Source organism: Dermacentor albipictus, chromosome 5 (assembly GCF_038994185.2).
Source record: "Dermacentor albipictus isolate Rhodes 1998 colony chromosome 5, USDA_Dalb.pri_finalv2, whole genome shotgun sequence".
NCBI classification, from domain to species: domain Eukaryota; kingdom Metazoa; phylum Arthropoda; class Arachnida; order Ixodida; family Ixodidae; genus Dermacentor; species Dermacentor albipictus.
Window position 1 is genome coordinate 1,075,120 of NC_091825.1, and position 21,746 is coordinate 1,096,865.

A 21,746-nucleotide genomic window follows, 5' to 3' on the forward strand; every position below is an offset into this window, starting at 1 on the left:
TTCAACATATTGTGATGTTGTAGTGACGGTCAAAAACACGGTAGCAAAACTGTAAATGACGAAGCTAGCTCTTTATTGGGCGAACTTGTGCCCAGCAAAACAAGTAACATTCAGGCACAATGACAGCGGCAAGCAAAGTCGTCGATCGTCAAAAATCTGATCAGCAGGTCACGCACATCGTTTTTTATACATGACTAATCGCAGGTTCTAAGGTAATTGCTGGTGCCCGCGTGGCTTCCAAAAAGTACTACACAATTCGCATCGCGCATGCAGTCAGATTACAAATGCCTTGGTGACAGCAGCCAACGGATAGAACTATCGATAACATTTCAGCAACCTCTGATACATGCAGGCATGTCCTTCCCCCAGCTGTAGCATTTAACATTTGTTAGCTGGTGAAAAGTGGTGCCTGAAGAAAGATAAAGAAGTATGTGTCTCAATAGTTATGCTAACGACACAAAAAGCATTCTTTGGAAAGAATAAACCTGTTGAAAGTCAGTACCATGTTTCAACCTTCTCTCGTGTCCAAGTTTTACATTTGTGAGAATATCTCGGGCATTACTGCCTACATGCATGATTGTCCAGGAAAGCCAACATAATAAGCTAGAAAAGACTGCCGCCATGTAGAAGAAGAAACATCAGTTGAACGAAAAAGATCAGACAAGTGTTACGTAAATTACATGAACAAGTTCATAGACTATCGTATAGGAGTAGTTTATTCACTTCCTTTTAGCTCTTGTTGCCCTTATGTTGGGCAGACGGGTTGTTGCATTCATTGGAAATTTGTGCTCGAATAGTTCTTTACAGGCGGAATACCATCTAACCTTTCAATGCACTGTCACAATTGAAATCATACTACTAAATAAGAAGATAGTGAACTAGGGTGGTTGCTTGGACTAGTTGGTAATTCATGATAAAGCGCTGTGTATGTCGTCTATCACTGTTCTTGTCTTTCGCGCTGTACGTTATTTTTTATAAAGATAGTGAAGTTTTATTCAAGCTTAGGAAGAAGTGCTGGTAGACAAGACATACCACTAGAAGCAATAGCACATAGTTAAAGGGGCCCTGCAATAGTACTTTGTTTGAGGGCAGCATTTTTAATTTAGATATTGTTAGTGGAAGCAGATGGAGTCAAGACCGAGGATGACATCATAGGAACAGTGTGGGAGGACGGCAAACAAAACAGAAGTTTGGCGGCTGGCAACACTGACGTGCAGTGGTACAGAGGCCAGCTACAGGAGACATACCAATGTTGGCCACATGTACAACACGTGATGGGCAGGGGTCCTAACTTTCTTCAACTGCTGACAGCGTTGAGAACGCATTACGAAAATGAGTGCTGGTTTGGTGTTGAACAAAGCTGAAACAGGTAGGCCATCCACTTCAACATTGATCAGGTTCTGATTGGTAGGGAGTGTTAACAGAGGAATTTGAGGGCAAGTCGTAATAGCAGCATCACCTCCAGGAGCTGCAGCTGTCAGTGTCCTGAAGGAAAACACCAGGAGTAAGGTGGCGATTGAGGTGGCATAGGGGAGGTAAATGACAAGGACGGCGTTGTGGTGGGGACAAGCGGCTGTACTGGGTCGTAGTGTTCTCAGCAGATGTTTATGGTTCAGCTTGGGTTGGTACCTGGTGCTAACTTCGAGGTGCATAGCGGAAGCTGGAGAAGCTTGTTAGAGAATGCGAGGGCCAAGGACTTCAGCAATATCGTAAAATGTGTCTCGTGCCCCCATCACATGGCAAATCTAAAATAAGTTACAAGGAATGAAATTTGTTTATAATGCCAGTTTTTTGCTTCCACACGGTAAGATGCAATGAAATTCATTGAAAATGACGTTTCCAAATGAATGGGTTGGCCAAACTCATTCGCATTTGTTTTGGAACTGAATGTGTATCCTCGACACCAGGAGCTTGCCGACTTTAAAATGTTTAAGTTTTTAAAATCAGAAAGCGCAATTACAGAATGCAGGCTTTCCCAGTTCTGTGATCATTTCAGTATGCGAGACCCTCTTGCAGAAAGAGAAAAGAATAAGTTTCGAAACATCACAAACAGAAAAGAATAAAGACAAAAGACATGCGCACGGGGTGTCATACGTGCACACATTGTCACACAATCTAAAGAAAGTTTCCAATAGACAAAATATTAATTTGCTTTTCTGTGCCCCATGTAAGCTGTCCTCAATATTTAATCGTATGAAAATGCACGAAAGGGCCCTCTGCACCACAAATCATAAATCCCGTTTCACTGACTGCAGGCGCAACGTTATCCATCAGATATGGCTGAGCCGTGGAAAAACTTATATAGGTCAAACGGGACAGCGTTTCAATGAAAGAGCTCGTCAGCAGAGCAGTAACTTAAAGAATGGCTATGGCAGTCATTTAGCAGGACATTGTAGCAAGTGTCACTGCACTCCAATATTTGAAAAAACATAATTCATTGGGAAAGCAAAAGGTAAGAGGAAAAGGGAAACAATGAAGGCTTAATACATTAGAAAGGAAGGAGATAAATGTGTAAGCACTCCCTCTCTTGCCTTGTCGGGAAAAGAGATAGCCTTTTTGGATGAAAGATTATGATGTTGCGGATTTGCAGATGTTTTTGCGACTGGTGCAAGCATGCCTCTGCTGAATAAAGTATAAAATGGCCGGAGAATTTCAAATAAACTTCCAGTTGGCAGCGTCAGTGCTTGTCTGTGGTATGTTTCCTCGTGTCCTTGTTTTATTCGTGCTGTTTAACCTCAGTTCTCATAATTTTCAAATGACGCTAGTTTTTCGCAGTGTGACAACGAGATGTGATGTGACATTAACCGCAACAAATGTCATTAGCTGAAAATGACGTTAGATTTTCCATGTGACAGGGGTATGACACGTCTACATCAGAAGCAAATTTGCTTGTCATCAGGCGTCCTCCATGCATTCGTATTGCAATAAGTGTGAGTAGGACAATGGCGTTGGAGCGGGTTGAAGGTGGCCGAAGGGTAAACGTCAGGACGGTTCACAGACCTGATGGTTTGAAGGCCGACGTTTGCCACTTCTTGACAAACAACGGATTGTATAAGTGATATGGTCAGTTGGGGATAACTGGGTTCCCCTCGCATTAAATCTCCAGGCGATGCGGTTTTAATTTCGCATCAAAAGAATTCTGGTGATAATTAATAAAGGGAAAATCAGACATCCAACTGTCCTGGACCAGGACGAATTTTTCTTCAACTCTGAGGCTTTTCTACAATGGAAACCTACAACGGCTACAGAGGAAACCATATAGGTTTCCTTTGTAGCAATTGCTATGAACGGGTGGATGTCTGATTTTCCCTTTATTAATTACTTCTCTCCACCTTGCGGGTTTCCGCAGAACTGCTACGTCGAATTCTGGTGATAGCCTCCAATGTTGAAGGCTGAGTAGCCATTCGACCATCCTCACACGTTCATGTTGCTGCCGTGTTCAGAAGGTGGGCAAAGTATTGGTTGATGCATCGGCTTTTATCAGCTTCGAAGCATCTACATTCACTAATAAGCTTATTGGCTGTCGTAAATTCTTTAAATAGGATCAGGTTAAACTCATTGACCACCATACCTTTGAGTATATGCACAACGTTACCGGCTTCTGTCATCTTGCCGTTAGTTTTTCAGCAAAGGGCCAGCACAGCTCGAATGCGCGTCAGGTTCGACTCGGTAGATGTCTGCACATGCGAGACAAGTTCTTTCTTGGTGACACACAGGCAGCCTGCAAGTTGGCCAAACAGTTTGCAAAGTTTCCTCTTATATATGCTCCATCTTGTGAGCTCCTCTTCATAGTTATCAAGCCAGGTCTTCACAGTTCCCTTTAGATAAAATACGCTTTCCAGCATCGAGGTCAGGTCCCACTTGTAATGCATGCTTACATTACGAATAGAGTCGAATCCAGTCGATGGGGTCGCCATCAGTGCCAGAAAAGGCCCCAGGACCATGGGGTGGAGCCAAGATGCTGGATGGCATGGCTTAGTTTGTTGCCGCCACTGACACAGTTTCACCGCTGGTAGAATGCAAATGCATAGAGTGGTGACTTGGTGGCTGTTGCAGATCCCCATCTTGTGTCGGACCCCCAGCAGTTCCACCAATATGTTACATGAAGGCAACAAAAAACGTATTCACAATATATTTACAAGGCAGTCAAACACTGAACCTTATGGTCGAGAGCGTGCACCAGATCAAAAGCGACTACAATGTTCCTCTATAGGAATAGTACCATTGCAATGGCATCACACCATGCCGTGAAGTAAGAGCAGAGGGAATTATGATAATTAAAGCACACAAGTCAAAACTATAAGTTGTGCTAGCTTCAAAATACAAGGAAAATGAGAGTTACCGTCAACTGAAATTTTTGTGGCTCTGGATGCCACATTTCACTCTCCCATGATGTAAAACTGGTGCCCAATAGCAGCAAGGCATTGATGCTCTGAAGTAGAAGTTCACGTGCTATGTTTGCCAAGCCTGCTTAGCTTGTTGATGGCTTGTTTCTGTTCTTGCAATAGCTTTCACATGGCGGACACTAGCATGCCACATGCTCAGTGTGTTGATACCATCATTTTGATGGCTACAGTACCTTCTGTGCAGCTAAAGGGGCACAGAGAAGTGGCCAACAAGCTTTCTCTGGTGCATTTCTGGACTCCCTTACATTAGCCTTTGATTATATTGCATAAGGAGACATTGTCATGTGATAGCTGACATCTATCAAAAATGCACGTATGTTTCCTTGACTGACAAGTTGGTGTTGCCTTCCCATGAGCTTTTGTCTTTCTTTGTATCTGTTACTGTGTGACTTTTAAGTTGATAGTTGGCGTTTAAATTGTACTTCTCATTACATGGTCATGTTTTGTATGCTTATGTAATCATACTGCGAGAATGGTGCGCTTGTACCATGTAGATTATAAGTAGGGCTGTTCAAATAGTGAAAATTTCTCCTTCGATTGAGTATCAATATTGCAAAAGATGGCCTCAGAGTATCTAATTGAATGCCTTCTTAGTTCTAGTTCATAAACAAACTGAAATATGAACTTTGCTGGAATTTGTTCAGTAAAAAAGAATGAGGCTTATGTACATTATTTGGCATTTATATCTCACGCTGTTTGCAATGGAGTGTCTGAACAACTCAAGAGCTTCTGAGTGACAAACACCTGTGTTCAGTTGGCACCATGATAATGGCAGTACTAATTAAACAAGGGGACAGCATGTCACAAGATACATGTGCGGTTTGTTGAAGGGAACATGTTTGGTAATACAGCATATCCATAGTCGGGCCCCATTTAACTGTAGCTACCTGTTCCAAAGAAAAGATTACATGGTGAGATTGGTCAAACAATAGAGACAGCATATTTGTATATAAGCTACTAAGAGCAGGCCATTCTTATTCTGTACTGGAAATTATTTGTCATGATTTACCCATGCATTTGATCCGAGAATTGGCGCAGCAACTGTCTTGCAGCAGAATCATTCAGAACAGTCCTTCCATCGTTTGCTCTCCTTCGGGGCTGCAATAAGTTTTTTTATTTAGAAATGAATATTCAGTAATTTTGAATAGTAGATTCTTGAATCGAATACAAATTGAGTAGCAGAGACTATTTGATTTGTATTTGAATACTATTTGCACACTCCTAATCCGATGCCTTTCTGCATTGTGCTTGTGCCATGTGAAATCTGTCTTTGGATGGCCGTGGATTTGTCATTCCCAACATTGTTGTGCAGACCCGGTTGTCATCACTGTTGTGCCAACTCGTCTCGTGACTGCCTTTCAGTTCCATCACGCGCTCCTACTACCGCAACTCTGTGGGTGCCCTTCTTCTATATGATATAACCAGGAGAGCCAGCTTTGAGCACTTGGTCGACTGGCTGTTCGAAGTCAAGCGGCACATTGAGCCGCACAAGGTCATCTACCAGGTCTGTTTGTTACACGTTGCCATTCCAATTTTAGACCAGCATCACATGCTTATTCAAATAACACTTTGATTTGCAATCTACGGGTCAAGGAGAGCTCTTTTGTTTAGCCAGAGTGCATTCATATTAATGGGAAGAGAGCTACAAACAACTTGCCACTAGTGAGATCCCAGTCTCGACACAATTCTCTACCAAGTAGTAGTTTATAGTATTAAGGACGGGATATGGGGCGGTGTGCTGCTAATCTCAAGGTTGCAGGTTCGATGCCCGATGCAGTGGCCACATTTCGATGGAGCAAAAAGCAAAAATGCCTGTGCACTTAGATTTTGGTGCACAATGAAGAGCCCCTGATGGTGAAAATTAATTGGAGCCCCCCACTACAATGGCCCGGCCTTGTGGTCTTATTGTGGTTTTGGCTCATAAAATCCCAGAATATTTTTTTATCAAGAACAAACAGGAGAAAGGAAATGATTGGCCATGGGCATCGTAATTGTTTCATTTCCCACTGGACACCTGAACTGGCTGAGATGCTGGCTGAGAGAAAATATGGGGGAGCCACAATAAAGCACATGCAATAAAAATAACAGGACATAAGTGAAAAGGGGATGTGACTATTAATATTATTTAAAAGGAAACAGAGAGAAGTAATCAAGATACATAGAAATATATGTGTAACTGCAATGCTCAACATGGTGCCATGTCAGTCAGCCACCTTAGGTGCCTCCAGGAAGGCTGGCCTAGGCCCTTTTATGAAATCATAAATGGTGGTGGTGGGAAAGAGCAAGGTTGTCTCAATTCTTGAAGGTATGGCACTGTTTGGCCATATCTGTCCCTTGTGCCACTAAACACTATGCATAATCAATGTGTAGAGTTTCTGAAGGTAGACAAGAGGGCCACAGAATGTAAACTATTATTTCTGACATTTACATGAGGCGTACCAAACTCACTGCAAACAGTTTCTCATGATAGCATCTCCAATCCCTGTGTCGTTTCAGGTATAGCCATGCACCAGTCAGTTAGTACTCCTTTATTTTGTTTCTGTGAAGTGATAGGTGGCAATTTCAATTTATTTATTTATTGGTAAAAATACTGAAAAATACATGTGCGTAGTATACATAAGGAGGTCCCATAGTTAAAGACTGTGTCGGGACCTGCTGTTAAAGACACTTATGATGGTATACAATGTTTAAAGTAACAGTAGTACAGATGAGAGCTAAGAGTAATATCAAAACATGCTTATGGCATATAAGTAATAAGAACACTTGTTACAGCATGACAATATATAAAAAAAAACTAGAAAAAAAAGGACAATATCAGTAAGTATTTATTATGTATGCTTTTAGTTCTATTTTAAATTGGTATAAATATTTTGCATTCTTGATTATAGGTGGTAGAGCATTCCAAAGCAATATTGAGAAAAATTCCGCAGAGAGTTTACCATTGTTCGCACTTTAGGTAGACGGAAAAATTATTATTGAGCGCAAATCTAGTGTGACTATAAGCTATCAAGTCACAAAGTGAGAAGCAGATCGATGGAAGTTCCTTAGTCATATATTTGTAGAATAAAATCCGTAGATTATATTTGATGAGTTCCGAAGTGGTTAGGATGTTGTTTTCATGTAGTAGTGATTTTCCATTTGCAAAGTGTGAACTGCTTGTAATAATTCTTATGGATTGGTTCTGGATTACCTGGAAGGATGCCAAGTGAGTGTTATAAGTGTTACCCCAGCATATTATGCTGTAGTTAATATGAGAGTGAATGAATGAGTGGTATAGCGAGATTAATATATTATGTGTAAAGTAGGGATGAGTTTTAATTAGAATGTGAATACCATATGCTATTTTCTTTTTTATGTGAGAAATGTGATCTTTAAATTTAAAGCTGCAGTCAAGAGAAATCCAAAGAAAAGATGAGCATGGACTGGGAGAGGTAGAGTGTGAGCCAAAAGTTAAAAAAGGGGAGGATGCCGAATGTTGTTGATGTGAGGAAACTACAACAAATTTAGTCTTGGTGACATTAATAGAAAATAGGTTAGTATTGCACCAACTTAAAACAAAGGAAAATGCAGGCAATGGTATTAGATCAGACAGGTGCAGGGTGTTGACACATATAAGTTGAGTAAATAGGCTGCTTACCATATTAAACATGGTGAGAGTCGGAAGATTGAAATGCTCTTGGTAGCTTCCTGTGCTGCCATTTTTGAGCCCTAGCCAAAGACTGTTGCTGAGCGCCATCAAGAGGCCAAAAATTAAGATCCATGGTGCTTTCATGGTGCTGATGCACTTGGCTGATAATGGTGCTGCAGTGAAAAAACAGTCCCGTTAAAAACTGTTACTATGTCACAGGACGGATATTCTAAGGTTAAGGTTACAATGACATAGGCAGATAAAACATTCTTTTGTTTCTCCCAGTGGTGTTTGCTGATGAAACTGGTCCTTTTCTCAAACACTTAAATAATACTATGATGTTCACATGGCAGGCAGGCATGCCTGTATACTAATAAAGCCATCTTTTCAAGTAATAAGTAAAAATATGAATCAGCAGGCTCTCTATTCCAAAATATTTTTGCATTCATTATTTCTGCTTTATTAATTTGTCAGCTGAAAAGATTTATTATACTGTCACATTGTGACGGTGAAGAATTAGACCGTGGCAGAATGGCAAGTCACAAAACTAGCTTTTTATTAGGTGAACCTATGCCCACGAAAACAAGTTACACTCAGGCAGAACCATAGTCATGAGCACATTTGTCAAGCACATCAGCTATTTATGCATGACTTGAAGATTCCCGCATAATCGCTGGTGTGTTCTAGAATGTGCAGCACTGTTTGCATCTAATTCAGCATCAATTAAATGCTAATTCAGGATTATCTCATTAGAAAATATCATCCCAGTTAATTTGCTTCAATGCTATTTGGAATGATGCCAAGGTATGTTCTGGAAGGAATATTTCCATGCAAGGCTCCCTCTTCTGTAGCTTAAACTAACACAAAAACACGCATATGGTCACTGTTGTAGCTTCGACGGGGCGGCCGGACGAAAGGTTTACGGCATGAAGCTTAAACGGCCGGGGCGCGCAGCGCCGCAAGATAAGAGCCGGACTGCTCCAGTCGGGGACCAGACGAAGAAATGACTTTTTATTTTCCCGAAGGGAAGCAGGAAGGCAACTTGCAGCGTTTGGCGCTGAGTGGCGCCCTGATGTAAAGACCCAAAACCGAAACCAGAAGTTAACGCAGGATACCACATCACCTCTCCCTTGAAAGGAAAAATGCTCTACTCGCTCTCCTCGCAACAAAAGTAAGTCACGAGTCAAAGAACACATGTTAGCACTGTAAAGTACAAGATAGTGATGTCATCTTTACACAATAGAAAATTGTATCTTTGGCTTCTCCCTTTAGAAAAACGCACAGCATGAAAACTGAATGAATTATTGCACTCCAGTTCTGCAGTTTCAGTACCCATCTCGGGCGGACGACGAGATGCAGCCTTGCACACACCGATAACACAAAGAACTCACAAAGTGCGAAAGTAGACAGTGACCAACATCTGTGTGCCCCCTGGGACACCACTGATGGGTGGCTCATTCGCCCTGAGCCTGATTCGAGACAGTCTGTGGCTGTCGTGGATTGGGCATTTACACTCCACAGTCCCGCCCCGTAAGAATGCTAACGACTTCTAATGTTAACAACTTTTTGGCATTAATAGCCGAATTCGCATGGGAGGGTTGAAACCTATGTGGACAGTAACCCAAGGCAACAAGCTAATTGGAAACATAATCCTCAAACCGTTCCGGAGGTTGTCTATGGCCTGTAGACCTACAGAGGACTGGTTCAGGTTGTAGAGGAGGAACAGCAGAAGTGTTACTCGTACTGGGACTGAAAGGTGTGTCAGAGACCTGAGTGCCTTCAGGGGCAGTGTCTTGGGGAGGAGTGTCGCACGGACATTGAGGTGACTGTTCTGGACGGGGCGAACCTGGAGGTGGTGGGGGTGAGACAGGTGGTTGCAAAGAAGGGGTTGCAGCAGGAAAATGAGTACCAGTAGGAACTGGAAGAAAAGGTGGAAAACCATCGTCAAAGGATGTTCCGTCATTGAAATGACTCCTTTCATTTGTTTTCTCCTGACGTACCGAGTACTTCACTAGTTTAGACGCGTTCCAACGCTTGCCATTTTCGAGCTGGAAAGTACTTCAACCTACATTGCGGTAAATCTTGAACGGACCGGAGTATTTAGGACCAGATTTCCGTGAAGTACGTACCCTAACCAGATCGCCTGGCTGAAACTGAAGACATTTAGTTGCGCGATGACAATCCGCATACTTTTTAGTATTTTCCAGTTTTTCAGGTACTCTACTCTGCACTTCCTGGCGCAACTTTGGAGAAGCGAATTCAGGGTGAATTGGAGGCATGTTTGCAACGTCCAGCCGAGTTCGTGGTTGTCGATTATGGAGCAGCATAGCTGGAGACACACCGGTAGTCATATGTGGAGTAAACCTGTAAATTGCCAAGTATTCTAAGACCGCAAGTCTGAGGTCTCGCTGTTCCAAAATAGCAATCTGTATGAATTCTTTAAGGACACGGGTAAATCTTTCTACCTGGCCATTGGCCTGTGGGTAGTAAAGAGAGGACAAGAAATGCTTAATGCCTCTTTCCTTCAGGAAGTTTTCGAACTGTGCAGAAACAAACTGTGGCCCATTATCGGACACTATAGCATCAGAAAATCCTTCCCTACTGAATATGGACATGAGACTGTGCATGATGGCTTCCGATGTGACGGAAGGCATAAAAGCAACTTAAGGCCATTTGGAATGATAGTCAACCATGACCAAAGCAAAACGAGCATACTGTGGAGCACGATCAAGAGGGCCTATTATGTCTATGGCTAACTTTTCCCGTGGTCGACAGGTTGTAATGGCGCAAAAGATGGTTTGGCAGATTTATCTGCTTGTTGGCACACAAAGCAGCTTCCCACAAGTTCCTCAACTTGCCTATTCATGTGAGGCCACCAGTAGATGCCTCTCAATCTGAGCTTGGTTTTAGTAATGCCTAAGTGAACTTCATGAGCAATAGACAGGAGTGCCTGATGCAAGGAAGCTGGAGGAACGATACGTTCACCTCGGAGAAGCAGATTATCCATGTAGGACAATTCGGACTGTACAGCAGCATACGCCTGTAACTCTGGCGGAAGGTCCGCCGCAGTTCTCCATCCGTTTACTATTTTGTCTTTTAATACTTGGCACACTGGATCTGCCTGTGTGGCTGCTTAGAATTCCTCCTTTGTAATACAAGATGAAACTAAAGACACTATTTTCTCATCTAGTGCTGGTTCACATTCGGGAGGGACAGGTAGGCGTGACAATGCGTCCGCAATTACATTTTGGTCACCTTTACAGTACCGAATGGAGAAATTGTAATACAGCAATCTTGCATTCCACCTTGAAATTCTTAACGGTCGCTGTCCAGGACCCTACGAAGATAGCAATGTGACAAGAGCTTGGTGATCAGTTCGTAGAGTGAACTGTCAACCCCACAAGTAAACATGCCAATGTTCACACGCAAACAGACATGCCAATGCTTCCCGTTCGCCTACGGAGTACCGTCGCTCTGCGGAAGATAACGTACGAGAAGCAAAAGCTACTGTAAAGAGCTTTTTTCCGTATTTTTGCTGTAGGACAGCTCCTATGCCAACGTCGGAAGTATCAACCGTCACAACAATAGGCAGATGCGGTTGGAACATGTGTACCACCGGGCGTGATGGCAAGTACGTCTTTAATAGCCTGAAAGCTGCATTCAGTATTCCGATCCCAGACAAAGGCTTGTCCTTGCCTTAGAAGTTTCCTTAGCGGTTCCACTAAGTCGGCATACTGCGGGATGAATTTAGCATAATATCCCGTTAGGCCCAGAAATGAATGTAGAGCCTTTTTGTCCTGAGGCTGTGGTGCCTCCACGATTGCCTGAATTTTACTATCCATCGGCGAAATGCCGTTTGCGGAAATTTTATGTCCTAGGAAAGTTAATTGTGGGACACTGAATAATTGTGGTTAAGCTGCATGCCTGCATTACTTATCCTAGACAGGACTGTTTGCAAATTTCTGTCGTGGTCACGTTGAGTGTGACCCCATACAAGCACATCATCAAGGTAGCACAAGGTGCCTGGACAGTCTTTCAAAAGAGATGACATGATCTGCTGGAAAGCGGATGGTGCAGATGCCAAACCGAAACTTACACGCTTGAAGCGGAAAAGACCGTCATAAGTTATAAAAGTAGTAAGCTCACGGCTTTTCTCGGTTAATAAAACCTGATGATAAGTGGACTGCAAGTCCAACTTACTAAAGACAGTAGCACCAGCGAGTCAATGCAACAGATCGTGAGCCCTCGGTATTGGAAAGGCGTCAATGATGATAGCCTTGTTGGGGTCTCGAAGATCGACGCAAAGTCGAATGGAATTGTCCTTCTTTCGAACAATGACAAGCGGAGAAATCCACTCGGACGCAGTGACTCCTTCGATGACATCAGCTGATTCTAGGCGTTGCAGCTCGGCGGAGACTTGCTCCCGGAGAACCAGAGGTAGAGGACGCAGTTTCGCTGAGACTGGTTGCATTGAAGGTCGGAGATGAACGTCGTGGACGAAGCCCTTCACAAGTCGCAATTGTCCCGAGAACAGATGGGCGAACTCTGTTGGAGCGTTGTGCGGAAGAGACGGAGGCTGAACGCTTGGGTCAGCAGGAAGTCCTGATACTTGACATGTGAGCGAAGACCCTTGAATGTCAATGCCCAAAGCTTGAATGGCATCTAAGCCCAGAATAGAAGTGCCTTGGTTCGTGACGTGAAATGTCACTACTGCAGCGTTGTTGCGATACTTGACGAGCACGGAGAAACATCCTGAATGCAGAATTTCTTGCTGCGAATAATTCTTGAGTCGAAGACTCGAAGGAGATAATGGAAAAACCTTGAAATGTTCTTCATATAGGGAGCTGTTCATCAGCGACACTGTAGCTCCTGTGTCCACTAGCAACTTGAGTGTAGTATTCGCAATGAGGACTTCGGCGCGAATTGTTTCCGGACGGAAATTCGGTGCTTGAATTGTAAGCACAAACGGGACTGTAGAGGCTGATTCTGTATCAGCGGTAACGGCAACAAGCTGCGTTCGAGCAGGAGGCTGTCGCTGCATTCGGTTCCTCGAACAACAAACCGAAGCGTAATGTCCCACTTTTCCGCACGCACGGCAGGTAACGTGCTTTGCCGGACAGGCTGGATCGGATGCGATGTGGCGAGGTGAACCACATTGGTAACAATGGGGTGCGAGTTCTCCAGTGGCTTCGCAGAGTTCGGGCCAGACGTCACGTTGGCCGGCCACTCGATGCGACTGCCCGCCATGCCGTTGATCGCCATCTTGAAGGCGCCGGGTCGAGGGAGAAGGGGGGCAGTGACCGCCATCTTGCGCGCCCGGGCGAGGAAGGAGATGGCTGGCGACGCCATATTGGCGTTGCGTCGAGACGCGCTGAATAGACGAGTTGCTGAAGACTTCAAGTTCCTTGTCAACTTGCTCCACGCTTCGTCCGATTTCCTCGGCTTTCTTGAGCGTGAGGGACGATCCTTTGTACAGTAGCCGTTCTCGAACTCTTTTTGATGCGATGCCTTGGAGAATTCGGTCGCGAAGAGACTCGTCGTGCCAAGCGCCAAATGCACAAGCAGGCGCTAGCCTTTGTAGCGCGGTGACGAAGTCCTGGAAGGTTTCCCTAGGTAGTTGCTTCCTGTCCCGGAAGATAATGCGGTGCACCAGGGGATTTGAGCTTTCTTCGTAGTGCTGGTCGAAGATGCGAAGAATGTCTTCGAACGTAGCGGCCGTCTGGTCCGTTTGCGACGCGAGGTCATAGTAGAGACGCTGCCCCTCGAAGCCGAAGTTGCTCAGTAAAATGGCCTTCTTCCTCTCATGTTGTAATGCTTCGCATCCGGTTGCCTGAAGAAACGTGCAAAAAGAACGTTTCCATGTGAACCAGGGTACCGAAGGAGTACCGAGTAATGCAAGGAAAGGCGGCATGGGTGGTGCGAACGCCATGCTGGGCACGGAGAACAAAGGCGGGGCAGTTGCGGTGGATGACGCCGAAGTGGACGTAGCATCTTGCATGCCGGAAGGAGGGGAGCAGCAGAAGTAGAAAGGCAAGGGGCCATAAAAGTAAAGTGAGCGGTTTACCTTGTCGCCAGTTTGTTGTAGCTTCGACGGGGCGGCCGGACGAAAGGTTTACGGCATGAAGCTTAAACGGCCGGACTGCTCTAGTCGGGGACCAGACGAAGAAATGAATTTTTATTCCTCCGAGGGGAAGCAGGAAGGCAACTTACAGCGTTTGGCGCTGAGTGGCGCCCTGATGTAAAGACCCAAAACCGAAACCAGAAGTTAACACAGGATACCACAGTCACTTATAGCAGTACTCAAAACAATACTTGAAATACACAGCAGAGAGTAATTCGTTATAAGCAAATCAATAATGTTTTCAGTAGTTTTTAATTTGGCACTAGGTGAATTGTGCTGATGGCCCCTTTTTCGACAAATACTCTCTTTACGTCAAACCTATGTGGAGTATTGGCGGTCATATTAACATTAGCTTGATGGATCCTTTAGACGACTACAGTTTTCTGCAGAAGTGATAAAATATGTATCGTGTTAGTATTTGTTAGGATTATTAACTCTGATCTGTGTTTTGTAAACCTGTTCTGCCTCTTTCGTGTGACGATTTAACCTGTTATATTCTGCAAACGTGTTCTTGTATCGTCCAAATTTTATATTGACCCACCCCCTGTTATGCCTCGTATGGAGGCAGTAGTATTTGTAGATAAATAAAATAAAGTCTCTATCAAGTATTTAGTTCAGGCTGTTTTCATTAGTGAACAATAGCAGATCATAAAAAATATCTAGAAATGGGCAAAGAGCAGGGGGCTGTAGCAAGCAAGAAGAGGGCTTACTGGGACATTGAGAGAAACACTGAATCTATTTAGATGGATAAAGTACTCTTGAAGAATTCTACCTCCCTTGGCTTGTAAGTAATATGATCTTGGCTTGTAGCGCAAAGCGAACACGGAGTAAGTAATAAGTTGATTCTTAGAGGAAAGCAGCTGTCAAAGCATCATTCTTTAATTTTGCACTGGAACCCCAGGGCTGGTACGTCAGTGTAACGTCACGGATTTCAAACTATTTTTTTGCGTTTCAGCTTTCGTAGTTCAGTAACAGTTCTTGAAACTTCTGAATTTCATTTCTTGGCTCTTTTATAATTTAATGTAGTCCATTTCTGCAGATAAAAATTTAACTAGGCTAGAGCAGATGGCATCAAAATCTGATGTCACAGCAAACTGCTGCAGGAAATTCAAGGCTGTGTTGCCACCAGTCTTTTATTTTTGTGTCTTGCTGCTGATGGGGAACAGCAATTTACCAAAACAGTTAGAATCGTTTTTCTCTATATGGCCCCGTTAACACACCGCACTTCGTAATCTGCCGTTAAATGGGAATAGTTAGCTAGTATATCACAAGATATGTGCTCAGATATTAATAAGGACACACCTCCCTCGTGTGATGACCTATTCAGATAAATGTTTCCTTGTAAGGGAGCTGACAGGTATCATCATTAATTGTTTACCAGGTTTCACTTATCATTACAACGTTGCAGAGCTTATTGATCGCTACTAAAAAGCTTTCAAGTTATGTTTTTCTATTAACAGATTGGGCATTCGCATGAATGCAGCTCTTTTACTTATCTTCAGGGGGGGGGGGCAAATAATTTCTGTTTAGTGAGGAACCCTAAGTGAGTTGTGGATCTGTTGGAAAATAATAGCAGAAAATGGCAAAGAGGTAACAAAAGCTACTAAGTCACATTACGAAGCTGATCCTCATTTTCAACTACTGCTGAGGCTCCGTTTTCTTTGCACTTTACCATTTGCATGCCTGCATAGATGTTCCCGGAATGCTTTGCCCATTCTTTCACAGGAGCCAGAAACTTTCTGTATTGAGTTGTCATACTCCTGGTGATGAGAGCTTTGCCAAACTATCCCCGAGTGAGCACTTCTTATCAAGCCAAGCATTGTGCAGATCTTGATGAGTGAAACACATGATAATACCGGGCTTCCTTCACGACTTGGCTGGTAGCCCTGGATAGCTAGGTTTTGTTCCAACAAGCACCAACTACCAAGCTGTTGTGCAATTTCATTCTCCTAATTCGTCTAGTTTCCATCCTCAGTCTCTGGAACTAGTTGTATGTCTAAGTCTATATCAATGTCTACTGCACCACTTAAGCACGTCAATGTCATCTCGATGCTGACTAAGGTCTTGAGGAACACCAGACTTTTCCACCTTGCACTTCACATTGTTGATATCTTTTTCATGGAAATGAAGGCTTCCTTAATTTTGTCAAATTGGTCAGACAGCATTTGGATCGATTCCTAAATTCTGTTCATATTACTTGGCAAGCCCAAAAGCAAGCTAAGCTTCTTATTTATCTATGCCAGCTTCAGTGTGGGTCCGACACTGTTCCCTGACCCTGGGCAGAACCAGCACCTTTGCTTCCAATGCCTCGACATGTCTCACACATCGTTTTTATTAACAGCTTCTTGTTTGACCTTCTTACGCCAAAACACATTCCAACATGAAAAAAAAAAAAAAAACATTTGGAGGACATCAAGACTAGGTCATTTTCGCTAGTTGCAATGCAGAATGGTAGGTGCACAAATAGACATTGCCAACAGCACTTACAATAGAATGTGTTGCTTCAGTTTGAGACACTCACGAAATATAAACACAATCCATCAGTTTGGCAGCAGCAATAGAGTGCATGGCAGGAACAACATAAAATGGGGAAATTTAATCAACCTAAACCATTAAACATATCGTGTCTGGCACACTCGATCATTGCAGCCTAAACAATACAACAGATTCCCACTAATACAGTAAGATAGAGGAGGTGGGATAAAAAGTGGTAGGGCTTGACGAGGTTTCCACCCCTTTGCAGCAGACAGAGGCAGGAAACAGTTGACACTCTCGCTGTGAATAACAAATGAAATTCCATTGAATTTGCACAGTACACAATAATAATGAAAGATAGACTGCATATCGGCTTGAACAGTTCATGAAAAGAAAGAAGACTAGGAAGACATATTGCTAGTTTGTGGCTGACAAACAGAGCATTCTTTATAAGGGATATTAATAACATTTTGGACTGATTATATTTTACAAAGTGGTGCTGAGGTGGCTAACCTTACAAAAATAAAGAATTTATGCAGGGCTAAGTTACTGACGTTTATATTAATCGGTGCGTCAGATAATTTAACGCTAGTGGTAAACGATATCCTAATGTTTGGCATCCATAGTTCTGACTGCTAACAACAACAACCAGTGTAATTTGTAGTGGTATGGGTATGGGAGGTATTCATAAAGCACCACTGGAGATAAGAAATATTTTCCAAGTGCCTCTTTTGCTCATTTCTACATGTGCATAATTTGCATAATTAGTATTTACATATACGAGTTAAATGCAGTTATAATTCCTTCTCTAATTATTTGTTTTGTCAAGTGTCTCCAAGGTGAAATAAAAACAAGGTGAATTAAAAAAAAATTCGAAGAGCATGTTTCTCAAGGACGACTAGGTTTTTATGGTTAGTTCGTGTAGTAGGCCCCCATACTAGTAATGTAATTAACATGCGAGTAGACTGTGGCAGAATACGTCTATAACGTGACATGAGACCCATGGCTTTATAAATCAATGGTTTATGTAGTTGTGCCATCATATTTTCTGAGAATACTACCCTGAGTTATCTAAATGATTTTATGCATTAAATTTTTTGTGACATAAAATAAAGAGCCAAGTTCACTGCACTTCTTATTTTTGGGGCAAGAAAGTAGTATTGCCTTAGATTTATCAACATTAACTTTGAGTCCATTTTCACATGACCAAACTTCCAGCTGTCCTAGCAAAATGTTTGCCTTAATTGTTAGATCACTGCGAGAATCTCGAGAAAGGTTGTATCGTCTGCATAAATTATAAAACTAAAATTAAAGAGTTCATGTTAATAATGCCATCAATGTGTACTGGGAACAATAGCAGGCATAGAATGCTGCCTTGATGTACGCCACAGGGAAAATTTCGCACTGCTGACTTGTGTTTATTTAATTGTATATATTGCTGCATCCGTGACAAGTAGGACTTCATTAAAAGTAATGCGTTGCTTCGTATTCTGTAATACTTAAGCTTTCTGAACTTTCTGAACAGACTATTATGATTGAGACAATCAAATGCTGTCATAAAATCTAGAAATATCCATAGTATTATGTTCCCACGCTCCAAATTACTTATGATATATATATATATATATATATATATATATTGTTGAGGAAATTATGACAGGTGAAAAAGAACCGACTGCTTTGTTTGATGTGCACAAAACAACTAAACTTTATTTTGATAGTGATGCCCGTTGCCGAGCGAGTTCGGAGGAGCACAAGATTGCCCGTTGACGAAAAGAATGAGGCTAAAGTTGGCAGTTTCTTCATACTCCCCCTGGAATGAGCTTCTGGTCATTCGTCCATGTATTTCATGGGGTACAACAGTTGAATCGGTCTTCTCAATGCGGTTCCATTAGGCATGCGCACCATGCAAGCTCCGATTCTTCCATCTCGTCCGAGAAGAACATCTGACACTTGTCCAGTTTTCCAGAGTTTCCTCGGTAGATAGTGTTTGTGGACTAAAACGAGAGTTCCTTTCTTCAGTGCGCTTAACGAATTAGGCACAGTAAAGTGTGCTGATCGGAGACTCGTCAGGTACTCATTTTGCCAGACGCCAAAATTGGTCGACCATCCTTTGTTGGTAGTGCCAACGACGAGTGAGTTGACCAGGAAGCTGAGCCACCTCTGTAGCGGAACCACTGTCAGGAAGAGTGGTCAGTCGCTTTCCCACTAGAAAGTGCGATGGTTCTAGAGGTTCGGGTTCGCTCGCCTCCGTGTAGACATAGGTCAAGGGTATAGAGTTGATGGCAGCTTCGATTTCAGTTAGGATTGTCGTGAGTTCCTCGAAGTTGCACTAGCTGTTTCTGAAGACCTTCTTCAACAATGTTTTCACAGACCAAACCATTCTTTCCCAGAATCCTTCCCACCAAGCAGCTTTCTCAGCTATAAATTTCCAGCGGATCTGGTGACTTGTGAAGAACTTATGAATTTCTTCTCCTCTTATTGTAGTCCATAGTTATTTTAGATCCTTAGAAGCGCGCTGGAATGTCCTGGCATTGTCAGAAAAGGTCACTCGACAAACTCCTCTTCTCAAGATAAACCTTCGGAATGCCATCAGGAAGTTTCAGGTGGACATGTCGGTCACCAATTCAAGGTGTATTGCCCGAGTCACTGCACACGTGAAAATAACGATGTAAGACTTCTGGTTATTTCCTTGATTCTTTGTGTTCAGTGGGCCAGCAAAATCTACACTGGTAACATGAAAGGGTGGAGCTTGTGTCACCCTCTCACGAGGCAGAGGAGGAGGAGCGACTGGCTCAGTGGCAGCTTGGCTGTTCAAACGGTTGCAAGTCACATATTTCTTAAGCACCTTTTTCACCATTTGCCTTCCCCGCACGATCCAGTACATTTCCCTCAATTCAAAGAGTCTCCAGTGCGCCTGCATGCAGGAGATGGCAGTGAGTTGCACTTATCGTTAGCTTTGTGAAGGGATGTCTTGACGGTAGGATAACAGGATGCTTCACGTTGTGGGACAACTCAGCTGCACTGAGCCTTCCTCCCACTCTCAGCACTCCATCGTCGTCGCAGATGACGCTGAGATCACGTATCGGAGAATCGCTGGAGTTCCTCTTGGAAGGCCTCAAATTGTACTTGAAGAATCAAACAAGTATGTGCCTTTTGAACTTCCTCTGTCGTAATAGGCCCCTCATATTTTTGGCCGGGGTGCTTGGTGTTGTGGAAAAATCGCAATACCCAGGCTGTCACACTAACCAGTCTAGAGAGAGAGCTATATTTCTGCAGAGGCAAGATAGATTCCTTTACAGTCACGTTGTGAATGCGAAGGGTTCTTCTTTCCTCCTCTGCGATGATCATGTCAGCGGTGCCTTCATGCCTTGGCCAGCAAGTAGATGGCTTCGAAAGCCAAGCAGGTCCATTCCACCAAAGTGTGCTCAACTTGAGTGCCTGAGCTGTGACTCCCCTTGTCAAAAGGTTGGCGGGATTTTGGATCCCAGAACAGTGATTCCAGATGTCTGTATCCGATCGCTGCTGAATTTCCAACACTCTGTTGGCGACAAAGGGTTTCCATTGTTGTGCGGGATCTCGCACCCAATGCAGCGCAATAGATGAATCAGTCCACAGATACCGTTTGGCTATTGGAAGGCTCAGTGACTGCTCCAAATATTCCCTCAGTCGAGCACCTATCACCATGCCTATCAATTCCAGTCTTGGAAGAGAAATTCTCTTAATTGGTGCTACTCGGGACTTTCAGAGGACCAAGGTAACCTTTGCTTTCTTGACCCTGGAGATGCGCAAATATACAACTGTGCCGTAAGCTTTGGGGCTGGCATCTGTGAAGACGTGTACTTCCTTACAGCTATTGTTGGGTAAGCTACCATATCGTCTTGGCACTGTTATGTCCGTTAAATGGTGTAACTGGGTGTGCCACTGCGTCCAAGTTGCTTTGACTTCTTCAGGCAGAGGGGAGTCTCACTCAATACCCAATTCCCACAGTGTTTGAAACATCAACTTGATTGTAACTGTGACCAGAGAAATGAGACCAAGTGGGTCATATATACGAGCCGATGGTTGAAGAATGAATCGTTTGGTGTTGCTGTTTCGGTCTAGGAAGTCTATAATGGCCTCCATGGAAAATGCTAGGTGATCTCTGTCCTTATCTCATACAAGTCCGAGGACCCATGAGACACTTGTTGTTGGACATTCCACGTAGCCAAGGGCGCATCCGGTTCCTTCGTCGTTGAACAGCTGTTGCAGCTTCTTGGAATTGGATTTCCACTTACGCAGTGTCATGCTTGCTCGATTCGTGACATCTAGTGCCCCTCGGTAGAAAACTGTAGCCTCCTCCACTGTGTTCGCTCCTGTTATGAGGTCGTCCACGTAAAGGCTCTCACTGATGGTTTTTCTTATTTCTGGAGAATCTCCTGTCGTGGAGAGATAGTGGCGCACGGTGGCTGTGAGGAGGAATGGACTACTTGTCACGCCAAAAGGGACACGTGTCATTCTCCAGATCTCAATAGGAGGCTCTGGGTCTTCTTTCGTTGGAAGGTGTGCATACCAAAAAAATCGGAGGGCATCGCGATCCGCCGGTTGCGCCGAAATTTGCAGAAATGCCTTTTCAGTGTCTGCACTTAATCCAATACAATGAATTTTGAAGTTCAGCAAAACCTTGAATAAATCTGGATTCAAGTTCGGTCCTGGTTCTAGGTCTTTGCTCAGAGATATACAACCTGCATCGTGAGAAGATGCGTCAAAGACGACTCTAATCTTCGTCGAAAGGCTGTCAGGTCTAAAAACTGCACGATGAGGCATGTAGTATAATCTGCTTGCATCGTTGTTGCTTTCTTGCCATGGAAGTCGTTCTGCGAACCCTTGTTCCAGGTACTGACGGATAGCCTCGTCATACTTGATCAGTATCGTCTCATTTCATTAACTTCTTCGTGAGATTAGTCAAGCGCTTCTTTTCAACAGCTTTGTTGTCAGCGAGTTGCATGTTCAAGGGTTTCCAGGGCAGTGCTACCTCATAGCGCTTGTCCATTTTCTCTACCAATGCCGAAAATGTGCTCATGACTTCTTTGCTTTCTTCATTCATTTGGGCACAAGAGTCGATAATTCCAATGCT

The 21,746-nt window shown here is 43.5% G+C and overlaps 1 protein-coding gene across 2 annotated transcripts in view; it reads left to right on the forward strand.

Annotated features, from left to right (window-relative positions):
* Rab39 (RAS oncogene family member Rab39) overlaps positions 1-21,746 on the forward strand; it is a 169,174-nt gene that overhangs the window by 1,444 nt on the left and 145,984 nt on the right. For both annotated transcript variants that reach the window (XM_065444857.2, XM_065444859.2), the window contains exon 2: positions 5,769-5,910. In XM_065444857.2, the coding sequence (XP_065300929.1) occupies positions 5,769-5,910 (142 nt within the window). The remainder of the gene's footprint in view (positions 1-5,768; positions 5,911-21,746) is intronic.